Source organism: Trichosurus vulpecula, chromosome 7 (assembly GCF_011100635.1).
Source record: "Trichosurus vulpecula isolate mTriVul1 chromosome 7, mTriVul1.pri, whole genome shotgun sequence".
Lineage (NCBI taxonomy): Eukaryota > Metazoa > Chordata > Mammalia > Diprotodontia > Phalangeridae > Trichosurus > Trichosurus vulpecula.
The window spans coordinates 257,663,495-257,677,954 of NC_050579.1; the positions used below are offsets into that span (position 1 = coordinate 257,663,495).

The 14,460-nt window shown below is 37.7% G+C and overlaps 1 protein-coding gene across 1 annotated transcript in view; it reads right to left on the reverse strand.

The window, feature by feature from the left end:
• Positions 1-14,460, reverse strand: part of LOC118856856 (histone H3-like) — a 36,358-nt gene continuing 21,898 nt past the window's right edge. The window contains exon 2 of the mRNA XM_036767382.1: positions 1-343. Within this exon, the coding sequence (XP_036623277.1) occupies positions 27-343 (317 nt within the window). The 3' untranslated portion in view covers positions 1-26. The remainder of the gene's footprint in view (positions 344-14,460) is intronic.

A 14,460-nucleotide genomic window follows, 5' to 3' on the forward strand; every position in this document is an offset into this window, starting at 1 on the left:
AACTGATGTAAAGACGGGCCTAGAATTCAACCACCGAAACCATACAGCGTGCGGCCCTGGCGTTTGAGGGCATACACCACGTCCATAGCAGTCACGGTCTTCCTCTTGGCGTGCTCCGTGTAGGTCACCGCATCCCGGATAACATTCTCCAAGAACACCTTGAGCACTCCACGGGTTTCCTCATAGATGAGCCCCGAGATCCGCTTGACGCCGCCGCGCCGAGCAAGACGACGAATGGCAGGCTTAGTGATGCCCTGGATATTATCTCGCAGCACTTTCCTATGCCGCTTGGCGCCTCCTTTCCCCAGACCTTTGCCTCCTTTACCTCGCCCAGACATGGCGAAAGAACCAAAGACGAGAGAAAATGCAAGAATGAGTGGTAGACGCGGCAAGAACGCTTTATATAATCCAGAGCGGACCTAATAGAAAACTGAAAGAGTTTGCAAGGGGGGGTGGCGGGGGCGAGGGAGGTAAGGAGGGGCGGAAAAACAACTCTACCGTAGTCTCCACCCCTCTGCTGCCTATTATTAGTCCCCTAGACGAAGGATGGGAAAAGATGACCAATAGAATTCGACCACCGCTTCTCGTATGGGAAATAAAACTACTTTTGCCAAGAAAACGTCTTGATTGGTACTTTTGCTTAACTCAGAAAAACGCTATTATTATACCACTTCCAATAAAACGAAAGTAATATCTTTTGTCAGGTTTTCCAAGCTATATGGAGCAATACAATCCTTAATTTAAATTATACATATAAAAACAATGCATAATATAAACTCATGCAATTCTATACTAAAGAAGTGGTTGCATGGTCAATTGGTTTTACTTGTGTGCTTCAAGGGAGGGATTAATGACAGAAGGATTAGGAAGGTTGAAAAAGTCTGTTCAAGCAGGAATCATATTTTTAATGTAAAATATGTATAAAACTTTTGTGTACCTCCCAGTATCATGCTGCTCTTCCCATGGTATTTAGTAAATATTCACCAAATTATCTCGAAAACAAATTTAAAAATAAACTTGTGCAACTTAGCTGAAACATAATATTTTCCACTAGCTTGGGGAAAAAACCACAGAACTGTACAAAGACAAAGAAAGATGGATTCTCACACTTGAGGAACAAGGCCAGTTTGGCTGAACTGAAGGGGGGACTAAAATATAAACCTGGAAAAATACTATTGTGAAGGGCTCTAAATGACGAATAGAACACCGCATCTGATCTTGGACCATGAGTCCTTAACCTTTTTCATGTTACGGATCCCTCTGGCAGGAATTCTAAAAACCACGGACCTTTTCTGGGAATATTTTTAAATGCAAAAATTGGAGAAGAGGGATAAGGGTTTCTATAGCACCAACTACGTGTCAGGCAGCGTGTTAAGTGCTTTTACAAATATTATTTCGTTTGATCCTTACAACAACCCTCCCATGTAGGTGCCATTATTATCCCCATTTTACAGTTGAGACAACCAGGTTGAGTGACTTGCCCAAGATCATACAATTAGTAAGTCTCTGAAGCTCAATTTTAACTCAGGTTCTCAAGAGAGAAGATTATTCATAAAAGCCCAGAGGAGAGAGACTTTCAGGAGGAAGGAGTGTTAAACAGTGTCAACTGATATAGAGCAGTCAAGACAAGGATTAAAAAAGACCACTTGCCCGAGTGATTGAGAGAATGTTAATTTTGGAGAGAATAGTCTCAGTTGAAACTAGGTAAGAAGCTAGACTAGCTAGGTAAGAAGAGAAAGAAGACCAATTGGAGGGAATGAACTTGTCCTAGACTTTGGCTGTGAAAGAGAGAAATAAAGGATGATAACTTAAGATCCTGGGTGGTAGTGGCAAGTGAGGTTTATAAGGGTGGGGGAAACCTGGTCATCTTCTGTAGGCATCAGACAGGAGATGCGGACAAATTTGAGAGAGGTAATTACTGTAGTAATGGTAAGAAACAAGAAGAAATGCCTTCAAAGTACAAATATGAGAGCTGGCCTTGGTGAGGCAGGGCTACCTCTCCATCAGAGACGGGTATAAAGAACTAGAGAATGATGGCACTGTTAAGGGATTTTGAGATATAAAGGAGAGGAGAAGAGGGCAAGAGGACGTGTTGCAACAATCTGCTAGCAGCTTACTGTAGGGGTGTAAGACCCACCAACAACCAGCACACAGAAAGCTGCCAACATAGGTTCTTTGATCTGCTTCTCTAAGGAAAGCAACTTTAAGGGGTTAACAATCTCAGTTTAATCAAACATACAAATATCATTCACAGTTCAGGGGGGAAAGATCAGTGCCCTGAACTTCAAGGCAAATACAAACAAAAATTACAAATATCAACAGACAGACCTTGTCTGGTTCAAATCACAATACTTACCAGAGAAGAGCCAACATCTGGGTTGCAAAGCTGGAGGCAGTTGGGGCTTGCCCAGAGTCTCAGACTCCTTCCATGAGTGTGCCCCAAAAGTCAAACGCCAAGCTCCCCTCAATTATAACCCATTCAGAGCCCTGAGGGCTCTGACCTCACCCAGGTTGGGTGTGGGAAAGTTCCCCATCCCCAATATCACATCATATACAAATCAATGACTCCCAGTTGTCTCAGTGCAGAGAAATACTCCAAGACAAAAAGATCCCACTTTATCTGCCCCATTCAAACAAAGGCCAGAGTCATTAAAGGCACTTAAAAACAGCAAAAAAGTCCTACCTTAATTACTATTACTGGACCCCAGCAGATGGCCTCTCTTTTCTCAGTAAAGTATGAGGTGAAGTCCTCTGAAGAGAAGAGGGTAAGAGAGTGGGTTGTGAGCAAGTCAGAGGAAAGGAGGTTGATTCAAACAGCCTTTTAGTTCTCACTGAGATACAGAATCAGTGTGGTACTTTTTCATCTGCTATCCAATTCCCCTTCTGGCTAAATGACAGGCTCAAATACTTCTTTTTCAAACATACATTATCCAGATATTTTTATTACAATAATTTCATTCAAATCATCATTGGTAATATGTTTAGCATATTTACCATACTCATCATGTTTCTTCATTGACGTTTGTATCATATACAATTTTGATTCCATAAATTAGATGCTTTGTGATTGGTAGCCATATAAGCATGATCTGAAGAATGCTAGGGACTTTAGGGAACAGATACTTGAAAATTCCCAAATTCAATGCATTCTGTTCTCTTTCTCCAATTCAATTCTGGACCAAGTTCTGTGGTTTCTGCCCAAAATATATTTTCTGATGAAACATCCAATTATAACATATAATATCATGGACAAGAGACATTGTTCATTCACTTGGCTTTTCCTATTCAGATTGTTCAAAAGAACGCTTTTGAATGGTTTTGGACCTCATTGAGGAGGCTACTTGGTATTAGGCAATTTAGTGCAATCAGTGCCATGTCATCTACAAACATAAATAACCAGAAGACCTCACCATCTACAGGGAAATGGCTCTTCCATTTAGACTGCATGCTAGACATCCTCCATGACAGTGGCAAACACCTCTGGCAAGTTTATCTCCCTTGATTATACTTCATTGGATATTCACAGGACTGCTGAACAAAGTTATCTCTATTATATCTTTCAAGAAATCTTTTGTGATTTTAACACACGTATAGGTAACTGTAATTAAAGCTGCTCTCATAAAATGCAACAGGAACTAATATGAGTCATTTTGTTTCTCTCCTTGGTAGAAACTGGAAGAAATGTATTGACCCAGAGCTACTGGAATAGCCAAGATACAGAGAGGGCCCTTAAAGCAGAGAGCCAGACATGTTACATGGACGGAATCAAGCCTAGCCTACCACAAATCCTACCTAGAGTTTCATAAGGGGCCTCTGGAATTGTTCCCAATGTTTGAAATGGGAATACTCCAAAATCGGGAGAATTCATTGAAGTTTTAGTTCCTGGATGTTACTAAACCTATAAAAAAAACCAATGTCAAATGAACTTAGGACATTTATTAGCTGTATGACCCTGACCAAACCTCTGTCATCGATAAAATAGGAATAATAAGAACACCTACCCCTCGGGTTGTCGTGAGAATAGGGTAAGATAGTATTTGTAAAATACTTTACAGACTTTAAGATAGAAATGCTTATCATCATCGTCATCATCAACATTATGATCAAAATTCATACTCAAGAGCACTCATGGTTATTGTCATTTTATCCCTTTAGCAGACACAATTAACAGTAGCAATACAAAATTCTTATGATACTGTACTGGTATTTATTTGCATAAGAAAAACTACTCCAGTGAATGATTTTATGATTTTCTGGGAGCTTCCCCTTTGGCTGGTGAATTTTCTTGTGTTATTATACAGAAAAATTTTCTTATAATGGTTTTTATTTTAGGACATCTAGTTGTGTACTAATTAAGCAACCAAAGACAAGTTCTTCCTACTTATACCTTTTTGTTCTTATGAATTTTCTCATCTTTCTTCTTGAATTTAAACAGTCTCCTGTGTCACTCACAAAGTTGCACAGTAATACATTTATGAATAAATTGTATACAGATACTTACCACTGCCTAAATTAGAAATATATACTTTATTGGATGTTACCTCATCAATGTGGTGCTCCTGCTAGGCCTTCTCAACCTATATTTTTCTTACCTGTGTCTTCCTGTCAATTCATTTGTACATATACACAAGGAGATTTGACTAATATGCTAGCGGGCCTTTCTCTATGTCATTTAGAGATATGTGGGTACCACAGGCCATCTTTTATTTCTTCTTTACACATGACTGATACACTTCTTTTTACCAATCAGACATCTCCTTGATGATAGTTTACATAATTCTTATGATTACATCCCACATTTATGTCCAACTCATTACTGTAAATATGCTGCGGCCTACTTAAGTTGTATGCACCCCTTGCCATTGTATTTCAGGTCACTAGGAATTTTGAGGTTTCAAGCATTGTTTTAGTCCCTAATTCACAACTATATACCACAAGAAGTACACATATATTGGCATGACAAAAGACAGACTAACTTCAGAAAGCAGCTTGGTAACACCAAAACCCACTGTTTCCCACATATGATATCTCCGCCCCCCCACCCCGTTCAATTCGGGGTCCATCTCATTTTCTAATAAAATAACTTTCAAAATACCTCAGTGGGCTATCCATTCAACTTTACACTGTAGTCTACACAAAGGGCATTCTTCTATTCATTTTGTTTTTTCCCTATGTTTGGATATTCACATTTGAATCAACACAGATTTCACCGAGGAGATCCAAAGTAATTTCTAGGGCTTGATGCACTAAGCACATTATCACCCACCAATGGAAGCATCTGAAGGACTTTACTGTTTATAGGGAATCCTTCCTCCATTTGGACTTTTTGAAGGACAGCTTCCATGACTGACTTTGATATGTTTGACACATGCACCAGGAGCAAACCTTGACAACCTAACCAAGTTAAAGGATGAAACCAGCACTCTTTGGGAGTTGAACTGTATTTCCTAGACACGTGTTAACTCCATTGACTGATTGAATCCTGGCACCATAGGAGATTTTATTTTGTTAGGATGCTCAGATCTACAGTACTCAGACTATTAAAACATAAGTCCCTTGAGAACTAGGATTGTTTTTGTTTTTCTGTGTATCCCATGCATTTAGCAAATTGACTGAGATATAAATGCATAATAAATGTTGGTTGATTAATTGGTGGAGATGTAATCAAAGTCCTTAGCACAAATCAAGAAGACATCATATGAGTTTGGAACTCTGGCCTAATCCCTTATATTTGTTCATCTGTCCCAGCTTACTCCTAGTTACCTTTCTACATAAGGATTCATAGATAATCCTTGTACATTGTTTTTTCACCTATCAAGAGATTTTGTATGATTTTAATACAGAAATGAGTGACACCTTGCTGGCCTAGTGCCTTTAAGACTGCATTTTGCTCCGCTTGGCCACTAGGTGGCACTGGCGCCAGGCCTGGAATCAGAAAGACCTAAGTTCAAATCTAGCTTCAGACACTTAGAAGCTGTGTAACCCTGGGTGACACTTAACCCTGTTTGCCTCAGTGTCCTCATCTGAAAAATCAGCTAAAGAAGGAAATGTCAAACAACGCCAGTATCTTTGCCAAGAAAACACCAAATGGGGTCGCAAAGAGTGAGACACTGACTGAACAACAACAGATTTGCTAATACTGAGTGAAACCTTTTGCGATCGTCTGCCAGCAATAAAAAATGGCATCTTGTACTCCATGAATTTGAGTTAGTTGTATGGAAGTAGAGATGAAACCTGTTGGAGAAAAATGTTTGTGCAAGATTACCTGTTTCCTTCTCATGTTTTCAGTGAAGCCAAGCCCCACTTGGTCATTGTTTGGGCCCTGATTGGCTCAGAGTTAATGTAAATAGCAATTGTTTCTCTTTTGGCCAGAAACCCTGAGAGTCTTCCCCTCCCAGACTGATTTTTTTTTTTAATTGACCAGGTAGCAGAGACCATTCTGTGCCTCATTTCCTATCTAGCCTTAGTCATTGATAGGCATTGCATCAGCCAAACAGGCCTGTTAAAGATCTTAGCTTAAAAAGGCCAAGGGCTCCCACTGCATCCTTCCAGTGGTCCTGATCGATATCTTGCCACTAGATTCATATTCCTCTGGAGGAGAAAAAAAGGTTTCTGACTTTGCACAACCCTCCTTCACTTAAATCCAATTCACTTGCATGTTATGCATCATCTTCCTGATGACATGGTCCTCTTTGAGAATGAAGAACAAACAACACAAGAGATGTGTGAGAGATCATTCTCTTAGAAATAAGAAATGATAATACTATCTTTGTTTTTCCCCAAACATTCAGTATCTTCCCCTTCTTTCAGGTGTCTTAAAAACTGACCTCACTGTTTTCCAAATTATCACCTCAAATGTAGCTGTTCTTCTAGAATATAGTTTCTTAAATGCCACTTTTCCTTCTTCACATAACATGGCAGGTATTGAAGCATTAGAATCTACATATGTTGTTGTTTCTACTGTCGTAGATGGTAATAAGTATCTATCAAAATATTGCCAGATTTCTTCCACTTTTTAACAATTTGTATTCATCTCCATTTTATCTATAAGTCCTTTTAGGATAATCTGGCTAAGATGAATCTCACACCTCACTTTCCGTAGACTCTCATTTTTACCTCTACTATTTTTGTTGCTAAATGTGGTAAGGTTGCCTATACTCTTCCATGATAGTAGTCAATATTTTTAAAAGTTTTTTATCATGAATTGGAAAATAATCTACAAATATAAAAATTTCCACATACTCTGAAAGTGAGAATGTCATGTGAAACCATAAATCAGTTATATATAACTTGGTTTTTAAACATATTTTAAATTTATCATGGCAGTACAAACATTGCCCTGTATCCCCTTCTGAACTTCCTTCTGATCTCTTCGCTGTATGTTTTAAAATTCTTGCTATCCTTTGTTTTTACATCATCTAAAGCACCCTCAAATTAGAGAACTATTTCATATAATAAGGAATTTTTTTTTCAAAGAGTAAAAAGAGGCAGGGGGGAGGGGGAAATCAACAAAACACATCAATACCTCAAAAAATCTGACAATATATGCAACTTTCCACATCATAGACTCTCCTCTACCCACATCTCTGCAAAGTATTGAGAAGTGTTGTTTTCTCATAGCTCTTGTTTGGGGGGATCCCTGTTCTTTGTAACTTTGCAATATTTGTTTTTTATTGTTTTGTGGCAGTTGTTGCTTCCATTCGTATATATTGTAGTCATATTGCATATTTACTTGGCTCTGCTAATTTCACTTTCAATCAGTTCATGAGTTGCATATTTCTAAATGTTTCATTAATCCTCTTTTTGTCTTTCACATCACCGTCACTTTTACACTTGCTGTCCTGCCAAACTCTTCCCCCACCAAATAAAAACCCTAACATATAGTCAAGCAAGACAAATTTGTGGTGTTTTGATTGTTTCTGACAATGTGTGCCTCATTCTACAGTCTACGAACTCTTCACCAAAAAGTGGGAGGCATGCTTCATCTTCCTTAACATTTTGTAAATTAGTTTTTGAAATAATTTTGCTCCTCATTGTATAGATTACTTTTACATTTGTCTCACTGTAAGGAATTATGACAGTCACTCCTATGTCATTTTACTTTAATAAGTTCCAATTCTTTTTAAATGGAACTTAATGGTAATGTCTTTGAAAAGTTTGAAAAGATCAGACTGGTGATCTTGTAATAATCTTTTCATGATCAGCAACAGGTATGGCTCAAATGGGACATCATAGTCTGTGGCCACTGCAGCAAAAGGACAGAGATTGTATGGTCACCCTCCAGAACCTTCGAGCCTTGCCAAGTATCCAGAACCCTCCTATATATGTGTTGTTTTTATTAGACTATATGCTCTCTGAAGGTAAGGACTATCTCACTTTTGAATTCTAATGCTTAGCAGCACAATACTTATCAATGCCTTTTCATTTATTCATTTATCATTGATTTATTTGTTTGTATCTTCTCTTCCACTCTGTTGTTGATTTTTACCTGTATTCTAACTAATTATCGTCTGACTGAACAGAGAGAGCTTATTCAAAAATGTTAATAAACAGCTATTTCCTATTGGTTAAGATACAATCAATTTCACTTGTCCAACTCTCTTCAGAAAGAAAGCATTTGTAATATAGAAGCATAAAGCTTCTGAGTATTTGATTAGCCTTGGGCCTGTTTTATTTCTGAACCCTAAGTCATATTTTCTAGCACTTTTTTTCATCTAACTTTCTGATATATCCTTCTGCATTGAAATGACAAAGTATCAATGTATATAATGATGTAGTTTGGAGGATTTTATGGAATTTTCCATGTAATTTTTCTGTCTCCATCATCCTCTACAAGAGATACTGGCAATTACAATCGTACATTCCACTAGTTTGGTGAACCTGGACAAATCTACTTTAATCCCTCTGTGCTTTAGTTTCCTCAATTATACAATGAGTTACAATTATCTTTATGATAGACTTTAGGACCGTGTTCCTCATGAGCAGCGCAAGGCAAGATAAACAAGTGTCACCTGAAATTATACCTCCTGCTTCAAAATGAAATAAATTCCACTAATTCCTTCACTTTGATCCCTGAGCGGAACTTTTGAGTCATCCTTTAATTTAGATGCTACTTTCTTATGTTTTCTGGTTTTGTTTATGAGGATTTATAAAAATATAAATTTATAAGAATGTAAATATTGATACAGTTTCAGTTTTCCAATAACATATTGATTCTTTGGTCAAGATAATAATAATTACATTTACATAGTAGTTTAAGGATTGTAAATGCCTCTCACATTTGAAGTAGCAAAAGCTAAGTCGATATTTAAAGACAGCCTAAAATCTGTGATTACTAAACTCTCAGACTCCTTTTTCTACCACTCTGTTACTATCAGTGGTGAAGGCATAAATGTTCATCTAAAGGTCTATCAGAAACTGTAGCTTGCCCTACAAGGGAAGGAGGGAAAGGTGGATGGGAGAGGAGTGGGGTGACAGATGGGAGGGCTGACTGGGGAACAGGGCAACCAGAATATACGCCATCTTGGAGTGGGGGGAGGGTAGAAATGGGGAGAAAATTTGTAATTCAAACTCTTGTGAAAATCAATGCTGAAAACTAAATATGTTAAATAAACTAAAAAAAAAAAACAGGAAAAAAAAAGAAACTGTAGCTACCTCTACATCTACTTTAATATCTTTATCATCAGTGGTTGTCAAACTTTTGCAGTGGTTGTTGTTCAGTCAGTTTTCAGTCGTGTCTGCATGAACACAATCAGTCTACCAGATTGTTGTTTACTCATGTTTCAGTCCTGTCTGACTCTTTAGGATCCTTTTTGAGATTCTCTTGGCAAAGATACTGGAGTGCTTTGCCATTTTCTTCTCCAGCTCATTTTACACATGAGGAAACTGAGGCAAATAGGGTTAAGTGACTTGACCAAGGTCACACGGCTAGTAATTGTCTGAGGCCAGATTTAAACCCCTGAAGTTAAGTCTTCCTGAGTCCAGGCTTGGCACTCTATCCAACTTTGTCACCTAGATGCCCTTTGCAGTGGTAGAAGCCGTCACTTTAGAAAAGGAAAAAAAGATTTGGTAGAAACCTTGTAGTAAAATCCCCTAAAATTATAGTTTTAGTGACCATTATCAAACAACATCAGACTCACTTAAAAACACAATGACCACCCTGAGGTCATTAGAGTACAATTTGAGAAACTGATTATATCATAGTAGACTACATTTTGAAATTTTTTCCTTGCTATCTTACATGAATTATTAAAATCAAGGTTATTTTATTTTTAAAAGCACGTGAATTAAGTTCTATAGCATTTAGGAACAGAACAAAGTAAAAACTTGTACCTGCAAGATAATTTTGCCCACTAGAATTATCCATTACATAATCTATATCTATCATCTCTATACCTTGTTAGATCTGAGATCTAGTCTATATGAGTACTTCTACCAATGGTTCCGAATTCAATCATTTTGCCTTCTCATCCTGTTCAATTCTTGTCCATATCCTCCTGTAAATTTTTTACGTAGGGTCCACTCCACCTACTGGGACCTTTCTTTCTATCTCCTGACATTGTATAGTAACTAGTGAAGAGTGCAAGCTGCTGTCTATTGTTTATCCTTCCTTATCCTTTGATGATGCTATATGTTCTGTCCATCTTCTTTTCTAGTTTTCTGTCACTTGGATGACATTTATACCACCTTTTCTTCATGGTTCCTCATTGGTAACTGTACCTTTCCCTTTGAATAATGCAAAATTTTAATTTTTCAGAGACTGACATTCTACGTAACAGCTATATCATCACCAAAAGAATATTGATGTTAGATGGATGTTGCTATTAAAAAGATAAAGATTTGTTTAAAGATAATGTTGTTCTAGGATCCTTTGGTTATTAAAATGAAGCATGGAGACAAATCAAGCAAGCAACAAACAGGCATTCATTTAATGTCCACCATGTACCAGGCACTGTAGTGAGCACTAGGGACATAAATATGAAAATGAAACAATCTCTCCCCTCTGGGAGAAGCAACATGAGCGGAAAGGGAACTAGATTCCGAGTAAGGAAGATGTGAGTTTGAATCTAATCCCAGACATTTCACTAGTTTGGTGAACCTGGACAAATCAACTTTAATCCCTCTGTGCTTTAGTTTCCTCAATTATACAATGAGTGAGTTAATATTACCCATCTATCCTCTCCAACCCCAAACCTACATACATATAAGCAAATTCAAAGTAATTTCAGCAAAGGGGCATTAGCATTTGGGAGAGGGGAAAGAGGTTCTGGGAAGGCCTCCTGAAGAGGAGGGTAGCTCCCAGCAGAGCTTTGAAAGAAATTAAAGGCTGTAAGAGGCAGAGGTGAAAATGATGGGCTTTAGGGCCAGAGGGAGGGTCAAACTGGGCAAAGCCATAGAAATGGGATATAGAATGAAAAACCAAAAGTAGGCAAGTTTGGATAAAATATAAAATACAGGAAGGGGAGTCATGTGTAATAAACCTGGAAAGGTAGTCTGAAGTCAGATCATAAAGTACTTTAAATGACAAACAGTGAAGTATGTGTTTTAACCTAAAGGCAATAGAGAGCCACTGGAGCTTTTCGAGCAGCGACGTGTCACGGTCAGATTTATGCTTTAGGTGTATCACTTTTGCAGCTATGAGAAGCATGAATGGGAAGAGACTAGAGGAAAAGAGAACAATTACAAAGCTATTGCATAGTCCAGGGAAAAGATAATAAGGGCCTGATCTAGGCTGGTGGCTATATCAGTAAAGAGAAGAAAAAGCGGAAAAGATGTTATAGAGACTTGGAAACTAAGAAAACACATGGGAGTGAGGAAGAAGTAGAAGAGAATTTGGAGGTTGGAAACCTGGATTACTAGTGGTACCAATGACACAAAAATGGAATTTATGAGGAGAGATGATCATGAGGGGGAGATAATGAGTTATTTGGGGTATGTTGAATCATTTGGAAGATGGTGATACTGAACTGGAGCTCAGGAGAAAGCCTCATCCACTGCGTTTACCGCAATGATGGAGAATGTCTAGTTTAGAGCACAAATGGATGACGTATTCCTTTTAGATGGTAAGTTCCCCTAGATGCTTCAGTTTTAAGAAGACAGTGTGCTAACTGTATCAAGTCTGGAGCGATGCAAAGCTTCCACAACAATTTCAAAGGTGTTCTGACTAATTATCCACACAGCAAGAAAAAAAAAAGTGGATGAAAAATGCCTATTTCCCAAACTAGTACAGGGATGTATGGAACCATAAGACTGGGAACTGGACCCAGTATTAAGCAAGAGGAAAAGCAGGATGGATTACATTTGAGAAAATGCATAGTGCTTTTAATCTAACACATGTATAAATAAATATCTAGCAAAATACCTATACCACTTTAAAACTAGTTAAATTCATGAATATATATATATATATATATATATGTACATATATATATATATTCCCCTATCAGGAATTGTATAGTTTATGTCAGTGAGGTTGTTTAAAGAGTAATATTCCCCGAGGAAGAGGACATTTATCAGTCATCTTAAAAGTAATGTAGTTTGTTGGGGGGGGTTTTTTAATGTATAATTCTAGGGAAAGAACTCCATGGGCCTCTCATTCTGGAAATTTTCCCTTACTGTTTAACATGACTTATTAATTATCTAAAATTAAAATTGAATAATTTTAATAAGTTTGAAAAGCATATACATGGAGTTCTGTGGAATTTAGGAGTAGAACAAAATAAAATTATATGCCAGGTCCCCTGGCCTCATAGATATAATTTCAGGCAGCAAGCCTTCCAAAATATGTGAAAGAATCATTCATATATTCTCACCACAATGCAAAATATTGCCATCAACAAATATTTGTTGAATTGGCAAACAGTTTTTCCTTGAAAAATATCAAGACCCAATTAATCCAACAGCTATTCATTAAGTGACTACTATGTTAAGAGTCACTGTGCTAGGTGCTGCGGATAGAAAGAAAAAACTCCAAGGGCTCCTACTTCAATGCATTCACATGCTCTTTCAGGAAACAGCATGTAAACACATAAACATGTAAAAGAAAAAAAACCAAAGGCAAGGTAATTTGGAGGGACAGATAGTATCAGAGGGGTGGATATCAGAACCCTCCTACATATCATGTAGGAGGTAATATTTTAATTATGTTTTGAAGGAAGCTAAAGATTCTAAGTCAGAAGTGAGGAAGGAATACATTCCAGACATGGGAAGAAATTGGAGATAAATATTTGTTAGGAGGAACCTACAAAGGAAGAGTAGTTTGGTTGGAGCACAAAGTGCACAATAGAGTAAAGCTGGAAAGGTAGGTTGGAATGAGGTTGTGAAGCACTTATGACCAAAGAGTTTTAGAGATAATGAGGTCTCAGACGTAATAAGGCGTAGCTATATGATAAATATGAGTCAACTTCATATTTCCATAATTGAAACAACTTTAAAATTCATTTTAGTGATTTGTATTTTTCATTGACAATTGTCTATCATTTGCAGTATTTGTGTTCACCAAAACAATTTAATGACATATAGCGTCACTTTGTTTTTGCCTTCCTGTCTTCCAGTGTCTATAAACAATAAGAGAATAAAGACAAATCAGGATTTTTCACGACCAAAAAACAATACAAAATTCACTTTCATTAACATTTTAGCTTCTACCTCTTCCAAACCTTACACTCTCCTTTTCCCCAGAATCGAGGAACATTTTAATAACTGATATCTCTGTAAATTCAATCTACTGTAGAGGTCAAAGTGTTCCCAGAAATCTATCGCCTTCTGATACATGCGAAGGAGAAAAAAAAAAACCCTTTTGTCTTAACTTTCTCCTCGAAATGAAAGGCAGAATTTTCTACCTTGGGAATTGGTGAAAGCAAATTCTGGACCCGAAAATAATGTTTGCCCTCTTTAGTCTACAGAAGTAAGCAGCCCCACCCCCATCCAAGAAACCAAAGATTTTGCTATTTAACTTCCTGAACCAAATTTTACACTCGGATCCCCATCTCCCGCTAGACATCCCCTATAACCCCCCCAAAAAACTGTGGTTTTCCCCTTACATCCCAAAATAACTTCGTGTAATGACTACAGAATCAAATCGTTGCCCCAGTCGCCAATTCCCACTATTCCATTTACAGAAATCGTGGGAGAGCCTGTGTTACTTCCCCCGCGGAGAAACGGAATTTTTGTGTAAATGATGATAAAAATAACTTGGTTTTTGTGCAGATGAGAAGCCAAGCATATGATGAACAATCCCAGGGAGGAAGAACTTTCAGGAGTAAAGGGACGAATTTGTATTTTAGAGAAAAAACAAGAAGTTGACTTGATTTCACCTGAATTTTGCTCAGAGTTACGTGTGTTTGGAAAGGCTGCTGGTGTAGAATTTGAGGCTACAGAGAAAAAAGAAGAGGGACATGAAGCCTGAGACGTCTCCACTTATTTTCCGATTGAAACCGCGTGATTCCATACAGGGAATTT